This window comes from Heteronotia binoei, chromosome 12 (genome assembly GCF_032191835.1).
Source record: "Heteronotia binoei isolate CCM8104 ecotype False Entrance Well chromosome 12, APGP_CSIRO_Hbin_v1, whole genome shotgun sequence".
NCBI lineage: Eukaryota > Metazoa > Chordata > Lepidosauria > Squamata > Gekkonidae > Heteronotia > Heteronotia binoei.
Window position 1 is genome coordinate 42284453 of NC_083234.1, and position 20736 is coordinate 42305188.

General features: G+C 40.6%; 1 protein-coding gene across 4 annotated transcripts in view; it reads right to left on the minus strand.

Annotated features, from left to right (window-relative positions):
• PPP3CC (protein phosphatase 3 catalytic subunit gamma) overlaps positions 1-20736 on the minus strand; it is a 95307-nt gene that overhangs the window by 6691 nt on the left and 67880 nt on the right. The window contains exons 4-14 of one of the 4 annotated variants that reach the window (XM_060251767.1): positions 20116-20227; positions 18020-18165; positions 15906-16045; positions 14365-14442; positions 14177-14271; positions 12815-12940; positions 11373-11450; positions 10161-10187; positions 9115-9196; positions 6069-6166; positions 460-489 (exon numbers count right to left, since the gene is read on the minus strand). In XM_060251767.1, the coding sequence (XP_060107750.1) occupies positions 460-489; positions 6069-6166; positions 9115-9196; positions 10161-10187; positions 11373-11450; positions 12815-12940; positions 14177-14271; positions 14365-14442; positions 15906-16045; positions 18020-18165; positions 20116-20227 (1012 nt within the window). The remainder of the gene's footprint in view (positions 1-459; positions 490-6068; positions 6167-9114; positions 9197-10160; positions 10188-11372; positions 11451-12814; positions 12941-14176; positions 14272-14364; positions 14443-15905; positions 16046-18019; positions 18166-20115; positions 20228-20736) is intronic. The other 3 variants (XM_060251769.1, XM_060251768.1, XM_060251770.1) reach the window with 3 other exon arrangements.

Sequence of the window (20736 nt, forward strand, 5' to 3'; positions counted from 1 at the left end):
ACCTTCTGCATGCCAAACAGATGCTCTCACTGAGCCACAGCCCTTCCCTCAATGTTGCTTGAAGTACCAAAGGATGGATCCAATCCCCAGAAATGAACAAAAAACAGTGGTCAATAAAGATGCAGTTAGTAAAAACAGAAATGCCTCAGGATGTAGTTTTCACTGCTGTAGTTCTTTGAGGCCTGCCATGCTTTTGTTCCCCAACAGGGAAGTACTGTAATTAAAACTGACCAGCAAAGGCTGTGGCAACAGAGGTAAAAATATTGCAGGAAGCCTTTATACTCTTACTTGACTGGACTAGGGGTAGCTTGTGTGCCTGTGTCTCCTTCCCCTTTAAGTTCCCTTCCACTTCTGGTAATGCAAGACTAAAAAAACTCTCATACTGCTGATAATAAAAGCTCCTGGGAAAAAATAGCAAACACATAAACCATTAAGGTTCTCACAAGATTCTAACCATACCTTCCCGTGCCTCTACTGCTTCTACTGTGGCTGTAATACAGAAGGAACAGTGGCATGCAGAAATGAAGACAAAAAAGAGTGAATGAACTTTTTACTGTGGTTGTTTGAGATCTAGAACCCTCCCAGGCCCAACAGGAGAGGACTGCAATGAAAACCAACTGGGCAGAGAAGGGTAGCAATTGAGGCAGAAAGGAAGCCTTGGTTCTTTTAGTTGGCTGGGCAGCAAGATGCTATTTCATTGATACCAATGAAAACAAAGTAGAGCTGGGTTTTCAAGACCACAGCCTATGATACTGGAGACAGCTTCTTCCATAACTGCTTGGACCAAGGAGCAACATGCTCCCATTGCCTTATGCTCATGAGTTCAGCATTGTGCTGCCAAGTATCTGGAGTTAGGAATTTCTCTTAGGAGAAATGCCTGCCTTCATGAAAAATAAACATAAATATAAAATGGTGATAAGCAACCAAACCTAAGGCACTCCCCTAGAACTGGACAAGAGCATGGCAGCACAGAATCTGCCTTCTCCACATCTCATGCCTTGACTCAGTGAAGGCAAACTAACACCACATCAATCCTGTGTCCCAAAAGGGCATTATTGGTATAACCAAATCCTTTTCTTCAGCCACCAATGAGGAGCTGCTACAGTATGAGGCAAGCAGTTCAAGTACAGTGTACCTACTTCCATCTGCTCAGCAGCTAACAGTATGTGTGCCCCCAATCTTTCATTATAGCTCCCACTCTTTAGAAACAGCTGATCTTTAACAGGTGCTTCAGAACCAATGCAAAACATTTGGGTTAATATGTGCTTTAGTAGAGTGCCTTTTAATTAGCTTTGATGCTCTATGATTTGTATTTTTGTAAGGAGTTATTTTACTGCATGTTACCCTAGAATAAGTTTAAGTGAGTTTTTTAAAATGCCTGATTAACTTTGATGGGCCATTCCAGGCATAAGCAAATTCCACCAAACATTTTGACATCAGCCTAAAACGGAACCTCCACATCCAGAGACAATATACTAAAATTCAATGTTTTTTGTATTATATTGGCCTTATACTTTAGTTGAGATGTTATGATGCTCCAGCCACTTTGTGTGACAACATGGCACATTCTGAAAGGATGCCACTTTACAGCATTGCAATTGCTACTGACCCAAAATAAGTGTGCAACTTATGCTAAAGCAAAGCATGGTTTTCATGAGCCAGTTCTTTAGACTGCACTGTTATCTGCTCTTGCATTAAAGCAGTACCATTCACAGTCAGTGCTTAGGATCCGGTGCTCCAAAGAAAACACAAGAGAATCTTGGGCACTTTGGAGACTGATTTATTAAGGCACGAGTAGCTTTAATTCCACTGAATGTAATCAGAAGAATTCAGAGTAAACAATTCAGCCTATCTAGCAGGATCCAGCTGTGGATCACTCCACTGAGACACTAGGATCCTTTTTTGAGTAACTATGTAATTCATTCAGCATCATATTCTACTGGATCTATATCTGCCATATTTCAGGGAAAACGTAAACTGGAAGGCAGCTTTGATACCAAACAAAGCTGGCATACCCAGATCCTTCAATAACTGAGGTCATATCTTATTTCCAAATCTGGTTTTACAAACATTTTCTACTTTAGCTTCATCTCAATACTGTGATCAGTTGTGGTGTTAGCATAGGGTTCCTATACCTGACTAAAACCTCTTTAGTGAGAGATTTTTCAGTTTGCTACAGCATAACTCTGGGGCTTGGTATTCTACTTGATGTGATTCTGGTACAACAGCAGCTGCTTGGTGAACCATGTTTTTAAAGATAAACACAGGATTAAGACATTATTCTAAGGTGAAAGAAGCCAGTCAAATTCCTATGTCTGCAGCCCAAGACTGTGCAAAAAAGAGACAGATATTAGTATGTAGAATTTTCTCAGTACTTGGTTCCCCCATCTGCTACACAGGAACATTCCTGCTCTACCTCATGCTACGAGGTTACATGAGAGGCAGAGGCAGTGCCTCTGCATAACGGAAGCGCATAGAAATTGCAGCTATTCTAGGAACAGTAGGGCTTAGACATTATTATTTCGGCAGGAGATTATTCAGCTTATATTAGCCAAGAAGCTGTTACAAATACAAAAGAGTGATATGAATGAAGGGAGGCAGTGAAACTGCAAGTGAGGCATAAGAACAAGGAGGAGTGATGCTTGGAAAGATATACAAGGCCACAGAATCCAAGAAATGATGACAAAAATAAGGGAGCTATGGAGTGAAGGAATGGCTGGAGGACAAGGAAGTCTTCATGTGGAAAATATAGCCTGTATGTATGATTAAGAATGAAATATAACAAAGTAGGTAGGACAGGGTGGTCTAGCTGGTTTTTTTGCTTCCTTTATTAAAGCTTAAAGAGATTCTATAAAATTACAATAAAGCTCACATTTTTGACAGGTTAATGAAGCTTCAGTGGAAGCAGTTTTGGGGGTTGCTGGAAAGACAGAACCCTCACACAGCAATAATTTTAATACAGTATCCCAGGTTGCTAGACAAGTATGCAGTTTCTTAAGTATATGGTTCTCTAAACTAGATCTACCACAAAGCTCAAGAAAGCAGGTACAAAGGCAGCTCTAAACACCTACATCTTCATCTGCTTATTTCCTATTAGAAAAAATATTAATCCACTGTAGAATGAAGTCTACCCTTCTTGGCAAAAGCAAGTGCTTGATCTTAGAAAAATGCCATTTCCTTGGACCATACATGATTCTGCTATAATATGGACTTCTCACACACACAGGAGAAATTTAATCAGGGATTTTCAAGTGCCAGAGCAAACCTCTTTGTGGTATGCCAGGAAGTCATCCAATACTGATGAGAAAGAAAATCAGGCTGATTCAATGCCAGGCTGAAAGGCTGGCAGCAGAAAGGGATTAAAACACTAGATTACAGGGTTTCCCTCTAGAGACACATGTTACTCTTACTCATTTCCTGACCTCCAGCCAGTCCCAATTCCCTAGGAAGCTGGCCTACGTTCACGGAAAGGTTGATCAGTGCAATCCTCAACAGATTAACAGTATTTGTCCAATCCTTTTTAGAGATATATCACTTATGACCATTTCCCCCACACTGCATCACTTCCGTAAACAGAACTGAGGGTACAGAAGAGAACTACATTCGTATTTTCCGTAGAACAAACAAGACAGTACATTTTAGGGCTGAAATTCTTGCAAACTATACAGAACTTCACCAATCTTTCAAAGCATACCCAATTCTGAATGCACAGTTTCATGAGCAATTTGGATTGATTGGCATTGCTTCATTGCTTTGTCAGGCACCAAATAAAAACTCTCAGAAGTGATGAGGTCAAATACTAAAAGGAACCAAGATGGAACAATGTTCTCTAAAGGATAGAGGAAATCTGTAGATGGTTTTAATTATGAGTTTCACTGAGTGGTTTTAATAGTGTTGGCTGCTTAACTGTATTATTTTACACTCTGAGGATCATTGTGAATTGAAAGGTAAAGTAGAAATTCTGTATCTACCACTGAATTTAAGCTAAAGAATGCAACTAAATATTAATATTTGAAAAAAGCACTGCAAGATGTTAAATATCACTATCAAACATCCAGTAAACATTTGGTTTCAAGATCCCCAGAGAATTTGAGGAAACAAATGTCTTTCAGCTTTAGCAGTTTCACCACATTGTTCCATTTCTTGCCTTCTTCAGACAAGTGCACAGAAAACATAATGTGCAAAGAGGCCCTAAGGGTGCATCCAGACTGGCAGCTTTTTGAATGGTTAATACAGCTGATATTCACATGCAAAGGCACATTCCACACTGTACAGCATGATTCACCGTATTACACATTTTTCTACAAAGACACATAAACTTTTGTATAATTCTCTCCATTTCTTTGAGTTTACGGTAAGATGATATTAAGAGAAAGTGGCCCCAAAGTCAACAAGCAAGGGCAAAATCCCTGGTTGCTCACACCAGTAAGACAAACCTGACTTCTAGGGATCAAGTATCCTCTGACCTGCTCATGCTCCTCAGTGTAAAGAGCATTCCTTGGCTGCTGTGATTTGCTTCCTTGAAGTGTCCTCCTGTGGCCAGAGATGGGTGCAGGGCACACAGCTTGAATACCTTGTCTTGTGTCCCTCAAGCTATTAGATCAAGACCAGCTGCAAATTTAAGCTTTGGTATTTAGAGGAACTGATCTGGACAGAAGTATCCGGCCAGGCTGGGCAATATGTGATGATACGGTAAACGTCTCTGACTTGGATCATTGGTCTATCACGGTCAGTTTTGTCTCCACTATCTGGCAGCTGCTGTTCAGAGTCTCAAATGGAGGTTTCTCACATCACCTACTACCTGCTTATTTTAATTGGATGCAGGGCACATATTCTAACATCCCTACTTGTCTGCATCTAGGCTCAGTCAATTTCTTCCACTTCGTCCATTCAATATAAGGTAACCTATGTCCCAAATCTAAAGAATATGAAAGAATGCTCTGCAATTAGAAACTGATTCATAATTCAACAACTGGTAGAGAATTTCAAGGGCTTATGAGGGCAACTCAGTACATTCAGTGAATGAGTTTGTGATTTTGGAAGGAAATGGCTGCATGGGAATGGGGTGTATGAATGTAGAAATATTAGTTTCTAGACTGCAAGATCCAACAGTGAAATGAAACAGCATGCAAGAGCAGCTTGAGTATGATATACCCTCAACCATATCCTAGGGTAACTTGACCGAGAAACTTTCAGAAGGATAAATTAACAATTCAAGCTGAAGGGTCAGCGTGAATATTAATACTAAATATCTACTCAGAAGGAGAATTTCAAACATCTTAGTTGTTTCTACCTACTGAGGATTTCAATGTTAGCAGTAAGATCAATTACCTTTCTGCAGGGCATGCAAGGCAAACATGTTTTGCCAGGCAGTGATGGGACAGTATAAAATCTGGCACTCTCATCCACCACCCACCCACCACATCTTCTCTAGGGAGCTTGTGAGTAACTGATTTTTTTTTTGCTATTTTGGACAGTACATTGGTTTCCTGGGAAGGGTAGCCTAATAAACCTAATGCAATAATAATAATAATAACAATAGCAGAAGTACAGGAGAGAACATAAAAGCAGAATTATAAGATTCATGTGTGTCATTACATGGCACAAGAAGTAAAAAGGGCAACTGATGTTAAAAGGAATTAAATCTAAAGAGCTGGTACAAAGAACAGGCACCACCACCAGAATTTCACATGTGACAAGTCTCTCTCCCTAGCAAAATCATCAGGTAGGATGACACTCTCCAAACATCCTGCCAAGTTTCTATTAAGAGGTCTCAAGTCCACTCTGTATTCTCCATCCTTCAGTTCAAAGTCCCCTTTGAGGCATCAGAGATGAAGCCAAGGGATGCTGCCCATGACATTATGTGGATATTGGAAGTGAAGTCTTTTTGTGGCATATCTAGACACTGTAAAGGGAAGGAAAATATGGTATGGGGAAATCTCAGTCATGTCTGTCCCCTCACTCCTCCCCCCGAAATCCCTTCAGGCATGTCACAGCCCTGATCACTTTTTGTTTTTCGATTTGACACAAGAACATTGGAGGCAAAAGCATGGCTTTTCTGTACTCACCAGTCTGTAGAGTCTGTTTCCCCCCTGAGAGGACTCCTAGGGGAAGAGTCCCTGTAGGAGTCAGGCCTTTGAGAGTCAACACGCTCTCACTTTCCTCTCTGAAAAAGGAGAATGGAATCAGTTAGTACCAGAGTACCAGCAAATACATCATTTTAGGATACCTCCCCACATTACATTGCCTAGCATGTATACTCAAACGTTTGGGCAAATTGCCAAAAAAAAAAAAAAAAAGATACGCATGCAGCAGTTGTGTTTGCAGACCAATGAATCATAAGGTACTCTAATCATAGAGCTGGGATTGGCTGTAGCTCCTTGTCCAGCATGTACTATTTGAAACTTGGATTTGTTGTCATGTAGAGGGTGGAGTGGCTTTTAAGCATCAGATCTGCTGAGAACATCTGCACAAAGGATGTTTTAAAGAGTTCTAGCTAACATTTATGCACCATGATTACTTTAAGTGTTATTTATGGCAGAAATCTTAACACTTTGCATTTATGTAGTTCAGAGGCCCCACATAAAGGAGCTTGGAACCCTCCAAAATTTCTGAGGGCAGAAAGGAGGGGGAAGACTTTTACCAATTTCCTCTTTCTATCAAAGATCTCTGGTTCTCATCTTCAAGCTATTCTGGGGGCTCCCCATTCCTCAGGAACAACATTTCAGGGGGTATCTAGGTTGCCAAAAGAGAGGGGAATCAGTAAAACCACCACTTCTCCTTGTGCCAGTGGAAATTCTATGTTTGATCCAAACCAGTTCCTACAGTGCCAATACGGATCAATACCAACAGAAAATAGTTTACCTAAGGCCACTCTGGCCCAATCACAAGAGAGAAAGATAGAGAGAAGCCAAGGATACTGGATCTGAGGCACCTCCCAATAACAGTGTACTGCCTAGAAAAGAGGACTGCACTATCATCATCAGAGAACAGCAGATTTGGGGCTTCACTGGGACACCAAGTACCTTATTGAGAAGACAGATACAACATGCAACAAGTGGGTCCAATAATCTATCCATTAAATATTCACCAGTGTCCCTAAATCAGTCTCTATACCAAAGGCAAGGCCAGCAGCAACTGTTACACCAATTTCTAAAAAAGGGCCCAGAGAGGATCCAGGAAATTATAGATCAGATAGCCTATCCGTTACAGGTAAATTAGTAGAAACTGTTAAAAACAGAATTAAGCATCTAGAGGAATAAAGCCTGCTTCTACAAAGGGAAGTCCTGTCTCACCAGCCTTTGGAAATTCTTTTGAGAAGCTTAACATACATGTAGATAAGAATAATGCAATAAGATTTTACATACATGGACTTCCATACATGAAGTTCCAAACAGTTTGTGATGAAGTCCGTCACCAAAGACCCCTGAATAAACTTGAAAGACATGAGATAAGTGGGCAGGTCCTCATGGATTAAAAACTGGTTAAACAGGGAGCAGAGAGTAGAAACAAACAGACTAGACATTTCTCGCAGTGAAAGGAAATAACCAGTGGGATCCCATAAGAATCAGTATAGGGACCAACAGCATACCACCAGTTCATAAGTGATGAATTGGGGGTCAGCAATATAGTGGCCGAGTTTGCAGATGATACCAAATGGTAAAGAACAAGGCAGATTGTGAACAGCTCCAGGAGGATCTCTCTAAATTTAGTGGTCAACAATGTAGCAAATAGGTGATGAAGAACACTGCAGCAAAAAATGCTAACTTTAAAAATGTGCTGCTGGAGTTCAAACTGGTGGAGACTGAGAGGGAAAGAGACTCTGAGAGGGAAAGAGACTTTGGGGTTATAGAGGATAATCGGATGAAAATATTGACTCAGTGTGTTGAACTAGTTAAATGGCAAATGACATGCTGATGATTATCAGGAAAGGGACTGAAATTAACAGTCAATATTGTAATATCTCTGTACAGATCTATGTGCAGCCTCGTTTTAATGCTCTGTACTGTTCTGATCTCCATATCTCATAAAAGATACTGTACACCTGAGAAAGATGCAAAAGAAGGCAACCAAGATTATTAAGAAGCACTTTTCTTAGGGAAGACTAAAGACTCTGGGGATTTCTGTTTAGGAAAAAGACACCAGATGAACAAAAATAAGTATTTCCTTATTCAACAGGTAATTAAATTGTATATTTCAGTGCTAATTGATGAAGTGGTGGTCAGTAGCACAGATGACTTTAAAAGGGGATTAGACAGATTAACTGAAGACTGGTCCAAAAATGTCTACCAGCCATGATACCAAAGGAAACTTCCATAGCTATAGGCAGTAAACCGCCTTCCTTACAGCTGATGAGGGTTCAGAACAGGAGTAGTACTCAGTGTGTAACCTGCACAGAGACCATGAAGAAGATCCCAGTGCTAGGAAGCAACACCAGAAGACAACCTTGGCCTTTACGTTGTTTGCTGACCCTTCCAGGGCTACTGGTTGGATACTGCATGAAACAGGACTCTGAGCTAAACAGATCACTGGTGTGATCCAGCAGGGCTCTTCTGTTCTGAAGTGTAGTGCATCCATGATTTTATTTGAGAAGACCATCCCTTAACAGAAGTATGAGTACATATACTCATTTGGTAACTTTTAAAATGCTATAGATCTGTTCTATGATAGCTGCTTTTATGTGGGCTCACGTATCCATGGCATGGTTGCAGTGGTTCAAAGCCCACAACCATGTGGGCAAGGGCTGATTGTGAGGGTCTTTGCCAAGCAGCTGACACACTGCAGTTCACTGCGCTTGTGGGATGCTGGTTTTGAGACATGCTGTGAGATTACCCCATGGAAAAAGTGTTCCCACCACAGAGCTGTAATGTATAAAGAGTCCATCTATTAGCAAACTACTGGGAAGACTTTTCATAAGACATAGACGTTGGGTCAAATGGAACAACATGTGCAAATGCAAGACTTTTCATCACTCCTTTCCCCACATAGCTTACTATGGGAATTTCTTGAATAGCTTTTGATTAATGTTACTTATCTTTATTGGAGCAAGTGGTTCAAGCTGACAGTAAGATGCTACTTTCCCCTCTTTCTCTACTCAAGGAACAGCAAACTTACCGAAGAACTGAGAAGACACGTGCCATCTTCCCAATGGCCCTGATCTTATTCCTGATGATCTCTTTACGGACAGTTGTGCCTCCTTAGGAAAGAAAAATCAAAAGCTTTTAAAAGGACAGGGTGGGAAATGTTTACAAGGCTCAGGCGATGCCCGTATGAAGCATCTGTTTGGCTCTAGGAAAAAGAAATTAGATTACAAATTTACAGCTAAATTCCATCAGTCACAGTCATGGAAGGGAAATGATCAGAATGGAAGGAGGAGCAGGTGACAGACAGAATGACACACAGATGAAAAGTCTAAAAAGTAAAAAGGAGAACCACTAAAAGTAGTAAGACAAGTATTGATCAGAGAGGCAGACCTTTCTGCCATCCAAAAATGGGTTTGACCACGTTACACATGGGATGTACCATGAACAGCCATACAGACACAGTTTGGCAAGGCAAGAACACAGTGACAAGACCAACTGAGGTGAATACATCAGGATGCTGGGCTGTGCTTGCAGAAGGGAGAGCAATCACACAAGCACCACCTTTGGCACAGACACAGACAAAGGAATGGCTGGAACCTTACAGCTTTGCTTTGACCTTCATTCAATACAGTGTGCTAGGGATAAGAACGCTCCCTTTTACTACACAGACCACACATGGACAGAAAAGCATGGAGGTTTTTGGAGCTCAACTGTAAACTGAACGACAAATACATCTTCTCTCAGCAGAGACTTTAAAAAAAATGACCCGACTATGCAATAAAAACAGGACAAGCCAAACTTGGAGACTGACATGCACCGATGGATCAGCCATGCATAAGGTGGCTGCATTCAAAAGTCAAAGAGGAACGTGACCCCCATCGTTCAGGTTCCTGGTGGAACACAACAGGGTTAAAAAAAACAAAAACCAAAACGCACCACGCTTATGTTAAAACTGAAGGGGGGAGAAGGAGGGAATGGCAGTATTGTCCAACTAGTCAGCTATTCAAAATCCACTCCAAGGGAATCTGGTGGCACAGGCAGTGAGAATTAAGCTTTTAGCAAATTCTAGCTGGGTACCTTTCGGATAGCTTGAAATGTAGTTATCTTCAAGGAGAGGAGACACCAAGTAACAAGGAGATGAAGATAGAGATAGAAGAAACAAATTTAATTTTCATGGGTGGGGAGGGAAGAATAAAAATGAAAATAAAAAAATAAAAACAAAATGCCATGGGACAAGCGGGTTCAGTCTGCACCATCATTCTCTTCTCATTTTCAGTTGCCTAACTCCTATCTGAACACCAGAGCAACTCTCCTTCTGCCTCCCTGATACATCTTGTAAAGATTACACAAAAAAGATGGAGAGGTCAATCCAAAGAGTGAGTCTTAAATTATCATTCTGTAGCAGTGCAAAGCACCAATGTTTCTGCCACCAATTAACAGTGTTCAAAGCAGACAACAATGAAAACTAGACTAAAATTTCAGCTGGCAAGGAGTTGTGTTACCATCCTTTGCACATTTGCTGGTTTATGAAAAAATTACACACAATCAATATTTTATCAGGAACAGAAAAGTACAGCTGTTCATTACCCATGGGACTCCTGTTCACTGTTTTTATGCCCTTCACAACTGGATTTAGTTTTGCAAGTTTTTTTAAATGCCTGAATCTGGGAAATCCAGCTTCTTTAAATGCCTGAAGCGTGTGCACTTTGTTGTGTTGTTGTGTGAACCTACTGGATAGCAATCTTTCTGCAAACATACATCCCAATACCCAGAACACTTCAGAAACCAATTTCTGTCAGTATGTGAAAGAACCATTTTCTTTTGGTAGTTACTTATGCTTACACAGTGAAAAGTATCAGTTAAATTGATTAGACAGGTCAATTTGGTCTAGTCGATATAAAAGCCCAGCTATTTGTATTGAGACAGTAGGAGCAGCTACAATGATAAAGTTGGAACATGGAACAAAGGCTAACCCAGTCAGCCTTGTTCTCTATAGCTCCTCCTCCTTCCTTTTTTCACACAATACAGATCAACCTACCCAGTCATGGATCAAGGCTACTGTCACATATTGGTGTATGCTTGGGGAGCAGAGTTGCTCTTGTTTCTCCAGAGAAATAATCACCTCTCAACAGCCAAAGACAGTGAGCTTAAATTATGAATGAAAAAAAGATGGCAACAAAAGTATGCTAAGGACCAGGCTTTATATCCAGTATTGAATGTCAGTCTCTCCAGATTTGCCTGAAAGTCCCTTGCACCTAGCCCAACTTGAAAATGAAGAAGTCTGGTTACCTTCTAATGTTTCATCTCCATCTGAAATCAGCTCATCATCAGAGCAGATGTTGAGGATGTTAACCAGCATCTCTGTAACTGCAGGAAGACATGGGGAAGGAGATTAGAAAAAGCTGAGGTGGAAACTGGGATGATATGTAAGTGTCTATACACAAATCTCTGTATCAAGCCAGTAGGACTTAAGTGAGATGATGTTCTACAATACACAAACAAAACTTTCAGACAAAATGAGATGAAAGTCAGATTAAAAGAGCCCTTGAGTCTTCATACCCAATAGAAATAGAAAGAGCCCGTCATACCCTCATACTCAATAGGTGCAAACAGCAAATATGCATATTTTTGCATCTTCAACACAACACAGTACAAGCTAATTGTTTTTCTAATAAAATATTTGGGCTCAGACTTTGGCACAACTGCTAAACAAGTATATTTTAGGAGCTATCTGCAGTTATTCCACAGATATTCCAGAGATGAATATCCAGATATTCCAGAGATGAAGTAATGAAAATCTCAAGAGTGGCAGTCAGATACAGCACTAAGAAATTTTTAAAGGACTTTGCAACACCATTATCTTAACAGCCACACAAGTTAGGCACACATAATCAATTTATACAGCTGATGAACTGAAATTGAGAAGAATTCATACTACCTCAGCAATAAAGGACTTTGGCTGAGATTTAAACTCAATCTCCTGGATCCAGGCCTGAAATAGTCTCTGCAGGACCATGCTGCTGGTTTTCCTCAGAAGATGACAGGAATACCAGGAAACAGCAGTGAAAGGCAAAGTGTGATTCAAGCCAGAGATCAGCTTTAATGGCCACTGAAGATCGTATCTCACCAAAGTCCTCTATCCTAATATACTAATAAGTACAGTTCCACAGTCCAATTGCCACCTTTACTACATGGAGATCCACTCATTCATGTGTACTTTCTAACACTAAAATTCCATGCCAAGGAAATACATATGGAGATCTAAGAATAAATAATCTACATTAAATATGATTTAGATAAACTGATTTTGTATTAACAATTTAGAATGGTTCTAGGATACAAATGCTACAGGTATTCATAATTTAATGAGAAGAATGGAGAGGCAGGAGAACAATAGCAGCAAAAGTTAGCAGAGATTAGGTAGCTGCAGATAAGATAATAGTGCAAGTGTCTGGGGTTTGGGGGGAGGGCACTACATAGTTTTAAAAAATTTTCTCCTGCAAGTGATAGATAGTAAATTGCTGTTTTTTTCCATCCTACAGAAACAGCAGAGATTCTCCAAAGGCCAAATTCTGCTTTACATTCTTTGGTTTTAGCACTGAATGAGCCCACAGAATTCAGAAATACTTTAGGGCAATGATATGCAGTGATACTTTTCAGGGTGTGGGGATGAATTGTTCTTATGCTATTCTGTAACTGCTTTTGCTTTTTTAGTGCCTTCTCCCTCTTACCCTTCTCCCCTACGAAAGGCAAAGACCATGTGAAAACATCCATGAAATTTGGAAGCCAATAAGGATGTGGAGAACAGTTGAACTGTCTGATGTTCATAACGTTGTTTTCATATTTCAGCACAGCAGCTAAAATGAAACAAGAGAGAAAAGTTACAAGCATGCCAACTCTCCTCATCAGGTTTGTTTGGCCCTGAAAATTCAGTGGTGCCACTATATAAAGTAGTCCTTACTGTACCTATATTAAGAAAGCTACATGCTGCCTCTCCAGAGGCCTGTTCAAGGCAACTTTCAAGTAAAAATACTACAAAATCGAGTTATCAATATTAAAAATCAGCCATTAAAAACAGCAAAAACCATCACTGATTTTTAAAGAGATAAAACAGACTCACAGGCTAAGAAGCAGACTATAAAACAGTTTTTAAAAACCTTAGATAAAATCCAAGGTAATATGTTTTGGCCGGGTGACTAAAAGACAGTATGGTTAGATGCCACACCAGCTTTCATGGTGAGGGTATCCTAAAGGTGAGGTGCCATCACTGAAAATACCCTATTACTAACTGGACATCCTGCATAAGAGAGGCAAGGGTGAAATTCATCTTCACCCCAAAGAGAAACTCTGTATGTTGAAGGTAGCACAATAACTTGGCTTTTGGTCATGTACAGTTCTCAAAATATAAGCTCCACATGTAATCAATTCATATTCAACTGCATACCTTTAATTCTGCCAGTTAAAACATTCTTACAGATATGTACATTTCATCATCATATTTCCTCATAACAACCACTTGATGCTGAGAGATGGTGACTGGCATATATGCCTGTCCATTGCTCAGGAATATCACAGTCCAAAACAAGGACTGCATAGGGTTATAAAGATGCTGCTCAAGTGGGATAAAGGTGTCAGAATAAAGGCTGCTTTTCTGAAGGAGGAAGGGAAAGGCTAAGAAAGATAACTTTATACTTTCCAAATCAGATCTAATTTTTTTCTTTCTTTTTTTGCAGGGGGGGGGGGGGAAGACAAGCTTTTTGCATTAGTTTCCCAAGCTAGGAGAAAAAGCCAGCTGCCCAGCCAGGTGAGAAAAAATGTGCCAGTTAGGGAAGAGAGGCAAAAATAGAAGGGAAGAAGAGCAGATGGTCCCAGGAGATGAGCCTTATACCTCCCCTCCCAACATAATAGAATAAAGGTGGTTCTGCAAATCTGTTCAGTCCCAAAATCCCTGGGAGGAAAGACAGCCACATGTGTAGCTGTTTTAAGGAAGTAAAATTTTATGACATGAGCAAAAGTTCCTATCAAGAAAAAAGAAAAAGCAGGATTATTAACAGTCCAGACCTGGCATCTAAAGTACGGAATCAAAGTCTTACCCTTGTTGTTATAGACATCTAGATAATTTGGTGCAGAAAAGATTGTGATTAGAGATGGAAAACCTGTAGTTTGGCTCTTCCTGTACATTCGGTATCTGCAAAGAATAATGTAAGATAGGCAGATGGTCCTTACAAGCACACAACACAAAGTGGTTGAATGCATACCATACCAGTTATGGATAACCTACCCAGCATCCTGGGCTTCGTGCGCTCGGATCACAGATAACAAATTATTATTTTGCAAAAATTCACAAATCGCAGGGTAACTGAAAAAGAGTTAACACAGTATTAAAGTTCTTTTCATCATCACCACATTTGAATCCCATCTTCCTGGGGAGCTCTGGGTATACATCCTGATTTACCTTCACGACCACACACGTTAGGTTAGGCTGAGATACTGTGATTCTCATGGCTAAGTGGGGAACTGAACAGTGCTCCTTGATCAAGTCCAACATCTTATTCACTGCACCAGTCCAGGGACTAGGTCAGGGGTGGCCAAACTGCAGCTCAAGAGTCACATGTGGCTCTTTTATACATATTGTGCAGCTCCTGAAGGCTGAGGAGGATCTTTATGCAGACTTACTCTTAAGTAAGTGTGCTTAGCATTGGGACCTCAGTCAGCCTCTGAGTGTTGGTGACTATTTTCACCATGTGTGAAGCGAGGAAGGAGGGGGAAATAGGAAGGCTTGCAAGACCTTCTCCTCCACCACAGAGGTCACCTGGAGACCTAGAGTGGGGAAAGAGAGTGCAAGTGCCAAGGGAGCCACTGGAAGGAGGGATGAAATTGAAGAAGGCTGCACAGGGTTCCCCCTTAGTTTCACAGCTCTTGTAGGAGCTGTATTTACTAACTTTGCTGTCAAGGCAAAGAGAGATGCACAAGATGCAAATAGTGGTCAGTGATTTATATGGTACATGTGTGTTTCCTTCTCCCACTGATGCCAAAAAATAATTCCCTAACCTTCCCTATGCTGGTCTTTTGGGGACTGTTGTTCCCAGCTTTAATTTTTTTTAAAAAGTCTCATTCTAACATAGTGTTGTAACATACATATGTATGCATTTTATCTTTCTGTGTAAAAAAAGCATTAAGAGTTTTAATAAAGACATATGTGTAATATGTAATATCTGTTCACATCTTGTGACTCTCAAACATCAGGCATTTATTCTATCAGGCTCTTACATTAAGCAAGTTTAGTCACCCCTGAGCTACAGCCTCACCCTAATTATAAATGGCTGGTAAGAATTATGAGAACAAGGACTGAGTATTATTTAAGGGTGCCAAGCATTTACAAATTAAGTTGATACCTATTGAACTGGGTGTTTTGCTCATGACTCACTCCAGTAAGACCCATAGGTCACAGGGACTAGTGTAGCACGCAAGAGTGGATTTCAAGGTACCATTTGCCAACTTTCAAGTTTTAGTCTTTCCAAGTAAATCTGCTTTAACCATTCTACAGTCCTGTACACAATTCCAGGATCCTATAAATAGTTCAGGAGGTAATAAACAGCATTTGAAGTCTTGCAATGTTTAGAAAGAAAAACCTACAGGGAATTCAACAGTAAGCCAAGCTGTACTTTTCACACAGAAACAGCCACAAGTCAAACACATATTTGCTTGTTAAAAGCACTATAATACAACAGACTGGACAGGATTCAACAGCAGCTTGGACTTCACCCTATTTCTTTTTCATTTTATGAAAGTTCTTGCTTGCCCCTCTGAAACATTTCTCACCTGTAGAAATAGGAGCAACCTCGAACAGTGTTGTGGGTAAAATGTTCCAGCGTTTTCTCATTGCCATAATCTTCTGATGGGTCAGACCACAGCAAGTCACACATTGGACCGAAGGCTGGAGGCTCCTTAAACCTGTCTAACTAGAAGGCACACACACACACCAAGATTATTGCATGCAAACTCCTGGGATTCTTTATGTTTAGGAGAATCTTTGAATCCAGAAGCTATAAGGGACAAGCTGCAAAAAGGGCATTGAATAATTGCTTCCAAGAATTTTCCTGTGGGAACTAAGGCACACAACCCAGAAATCTTGAACTTTAAACATTCCATGTGCTACACACCACTGCTTCAGTATCATCAACTGACTCAATTATATTCTGTGCTGGCGGGTTTTATACTGACAGAATCAGTTCTTGGCTATGCTCTATCAGTTCAGGCTATGATAAATATCAGCATTGAGCACATGTACACATTAACCCCCTGGAAAAAACCCACAATGCATAGTATTGCCACAACATGAAGCAATAGTGGTGGTCTGATGACTAGCTGATATAAACTAGGCAGTGTTTTGGTAATGAAGATTCAACTTTAAATGTAAATGGTCCCCTGAAACTAACACTGAAGGCTCTAGGGTTTCTGGGAAAAGATAACAATGTCCAAAGGTTGTATGTATAGCCATGGCCAACCATCTCAAACCTCTATTCACCTATACTTGATATTCATGATCACACACAGTGATCCACGCAACGGTCACCTCAAGGCTAGACTACTGTAATGCCCTCTACTTGGGGCTACCTCTGTGCCGGACCCGGAAATTGCAGCTAGTGCAGAACGCGGCGGCCAGGCTGTTGTTGGGACTCCCGAAACGGGAGCATATACGGCCGGGACTACGTGAACTGCACTGGCTGCCGATTATATACCGGGTCCAGTACAAAGTGTTGGTCGTTACCTTTAAAGCCTTATATGGCCGAGGACCTGCCTACCTGAGGGACCGTCTTTCCCCATATGAACCCCAGAGAGCACTGAGGTCAACGGGGAAAAACCTAATGACTATCCCTGGGCCGAAGGAAGTTAAATATCAGAGCACCAGAATACGGGCCTTTTCGATCGCGGCCCCTACCCTATGGAACAGACTCCCCGAGGAGGTGCGGGCCCTGCGGAGCCTTGAACAGTTCCGCAGGGCCTGCAAGACCATCCTTTTTAAATCAGCATATTCGGACTGCTAAGAAAAATGGTAATTAAAGATCCGCCAATGCGACCTAAAGATCTATACCGCAGTATAATTGTATTTACTAGACTGGTTTTTATTTTAATGTTTTATTGTTCTATATTGTAATTCTAATGTTTTATTTATTATGGCGTGTTTTTATGGATTGTTGTTAGCCGCCCTGAGCCTGCCAAGGTGGGGGAGGGCGGGATATAAATGAAATAAATAAATAAATAAATAAATAAATAAATAAATAAATAAATAAATTCATACATCTGGATGTGAATTGTCAGTAATGGACTTTTAAGAAGGATAGCATGATCTTCCTTAACCAGTGCCACAGCTGTTACAATACTAACTTTTTACAAAAAGAAACCTGCACAGTAGAAATCCACTGCATAGTGTACTAGTTCCTTAGAAAGGCCTTCATAAAACCAGCATCAACATCTTGAATAACACCTGAAATGGGAGGTGATTGGAATAAGTCCAGCTAAGTCCACAGCTAAGGAAAGATGGACATGAAAAATTACAAATCTTCATTCATCTGGAGAAGGTAAATTGCGCATGTGCACTATGCAGGAAGGAAACCCTTGGTTTTGCTAACTGAAGCTTGGCTTCCTGCATTTATGAGCACAAAATGTGTCCTTTAGAAAATGTTTTTTTTCTTTTTTAATGCTACTAATGGCCTGGTTTTGATTAGCAAAAGCAAGCTGGGTTGAAGGGTTAAATCTCCTCTTCTCTTCCTGTCCCATCCCAATACAGATTGTGGCTGTGCAGACATACAATTTACCTTTTACAGACATGGTCTCTGTTACATCTTTTTTGGCACTGAACCCACACAAAAGCTAAAATACCAGTGCTGTGTTAATGTGGATGGGGTGGGGGACACAAAGGAGAGACAACTTACTTTCCTAATGTCATCTAGACACGTGATTTCTGGAGACAGACCTCCATGCACGCACAGAAATTGCTGGTTCAAGAGGGCAGCAAGAGGAAGACAGTCAAATGTATCCATGCATGCATCATATACCCGCTCTGAGTACTTAATTCGACCTGCAGGAAGCAGAAATGAGAAAAAGGATGTGGCACCGCAGACACTCACTGGAAAGCCCAAATATCTGCATAAACATTTTTTACAAACATGATGACTTGTGCAATCACACAAAAAAGCTTCCAGAAAGTTGAAATCTACTTGTGGTAAAAGGTGGGACAGAAATATTTTAAATATTTTTAAAAATGAATACAGCATTCCCTCCCCAAGACAGGTGTTGACCTTTAATAATTTCCCACACAGACTTGCCTGCTGAGGCACACCAGCACATCTGCTGCAGGATCCCTGTGCAGTGAAGGGGACACTAAGGTACACAATCACCTTTGGGGCCTCTCTTTTGCCTTGTGTGTACTGAGAATGCCTCCTTAAAAATATACCCAATACCTCCCCTGTATCAGCAATTTGAATGGGAATGTCAATATTAGCTGACAGTTTATTCTTCAGGGAAGCCTGTCTGCCATTATGAATACTCTTACTGAAGAGTGTCTAACAAGCCACCAAGGAACACAGTTTGAAAAACTGCCACTAAAGCTTTCTTGCAGAAAAGACTCGCATATGGCAAGTCTCTGGAAACAGTTCTAAATTTCACAGGCCCTCTCTTGAAGCCAGATATGTATAATACATGTCGTGCTGCTTTTTCATGACTCATCTCATGTGGGTGTATGAGTATCTTTAAAATTGCTGTGAAAAGCAGCCCTTGCCAAAAGCTAACCTAGCGGACGTACAAAAATCATAAGCACAATTAAAAGGGAACAGGGAAATTGTTATTTTTTTCTTTTGCAGTCACAAGAATTAGAAAAGGGAAAGAGAATAAACAACTGAGGCTCTTAAAAGAAAAACACTGATAACCTGCAGAGTTCAAACACAGGATGTTTTGATGTTTGCTCTTGCTGCAGAAAAATAATGAAAATGGAATACCAATCAACTAGTATACACCCAAGGTTTGTGACCTTGCATCTTCCAATTACCGCATCATAATTTTATAAATGTATCACTGTTTCAGTATTAAGCCTTTGAAAGACTGAAATCAGAATGTGGACTACTGATGATACTTATTTCTATTCCATTTGTGATAAGATGGGCTTCAAGCTGTAGAGTCTCTGGTACATGTGGAGGCTATAATTTTGCTCCAGTCACAGGGCCTGGACAGAGCATGGATAGAAGGAAGCCTAGGAGCAAAAAGGCACAAAGACCTAGCAGGCAATGGAAAAGTGAGAAAACAGCTATCTCAAATTGGGGTGGGTTTGTTAACCTGCCAGCAGGCTATTCATGCCTCCTTCTACAGGGCTACTGTGAGGTGCGAGTGGAAGAGAGAGGGAAAGTTCAAATGGTCTCACAGATGAGCTCATGTTCCAAAGTAATAATTGAGGGCTGGGGAGCAATACCTGACTGCTGCAAGCATGGATAACAGCAAGACTAAAGAGGTACAAAGCCAAAGGCAGATGAGTTAAGAGACAAGGGAATAAACTCAGTGAGCTAGTGCAAAGAAATTTAAAGGGAGACATAGGTACCTTACAGATGATTTTAGCAGTTGCATTTAAAACAGACTGAAAAGTGAAATAGATCTTTCTTCTTACACTCAATTTATAAAGTTCTATACACATATACACAAAGTCAAGAGGCAAGTAGTCACTCAGGAGCCCACATTAGAGGGGGAAGTCCTTGATTTCATTCCAATTCTGATACCAGCTGCACAATCTAGATCTGAAACCTCTTGGCAGTAATTACAGGGTGTTGGGTCTCTAAGCTGATGGGGGTGGGAGGGGTGGCTTGCAGGGAATCAGACTGTCAGGGAGACAGAAGCAGTGCTTAAAGTCTCCCTCTCCAAAAAGGGATTTAAATGGCACTTCTATGAATGTTAAAGAAGGGCAAGGACATAGGATCACAGTAATATCCTTGCCAGCCAGCCCTTCTGTCCCCTACCTCCTCCATGCATGATGCCTCATACTTACATTCCTGTTTAAAGGTGAAGTATTCTGTGAGGTGCCTGCACTCATGGTTCCCTCGGAGTAGGAAAAGTGTTTTGGGATGATTTATCTTTAAACTCCATAAATACAGAACACACTACAAGAGAGAAAGAATGAAGGCAACATACAATAAAAATTTTTGCAGGGAACTTATGATGGAAAAATAAAGCCCTTCAACATTTTCAAACGACACATTCTGAATGAGAGTAAAACCTTGTTGTAAAAAGCACTTAAGTTAACTCACATATGTTTTGCAAAAAAGATACCACTGTTGAGTATTATAATTTGCATGTATCTTGATGTGAATACCAGTAGCATTTAATTCATTCCAAAGGAAATAGAAGATGCACACACTTTCTATATCATGGTTATTAATACTAAAAGCAGAATAATGATACATATGTCAAAACCATAATTTATGTAGCTGCCCTCAGATGAATGACCAGTTCCCCCAGTTTCATCCATTGCTGAGGCAAAGGCACTGTGATTTTATACACATCCTCTGTAGATTAACTTCAAGTACAACCTTTGTTCACTGTTCATCAAAACATGCACTGAATTATTCCCAAAACCAAAATCATGCTGTCTTCATCATGAGATGGAACA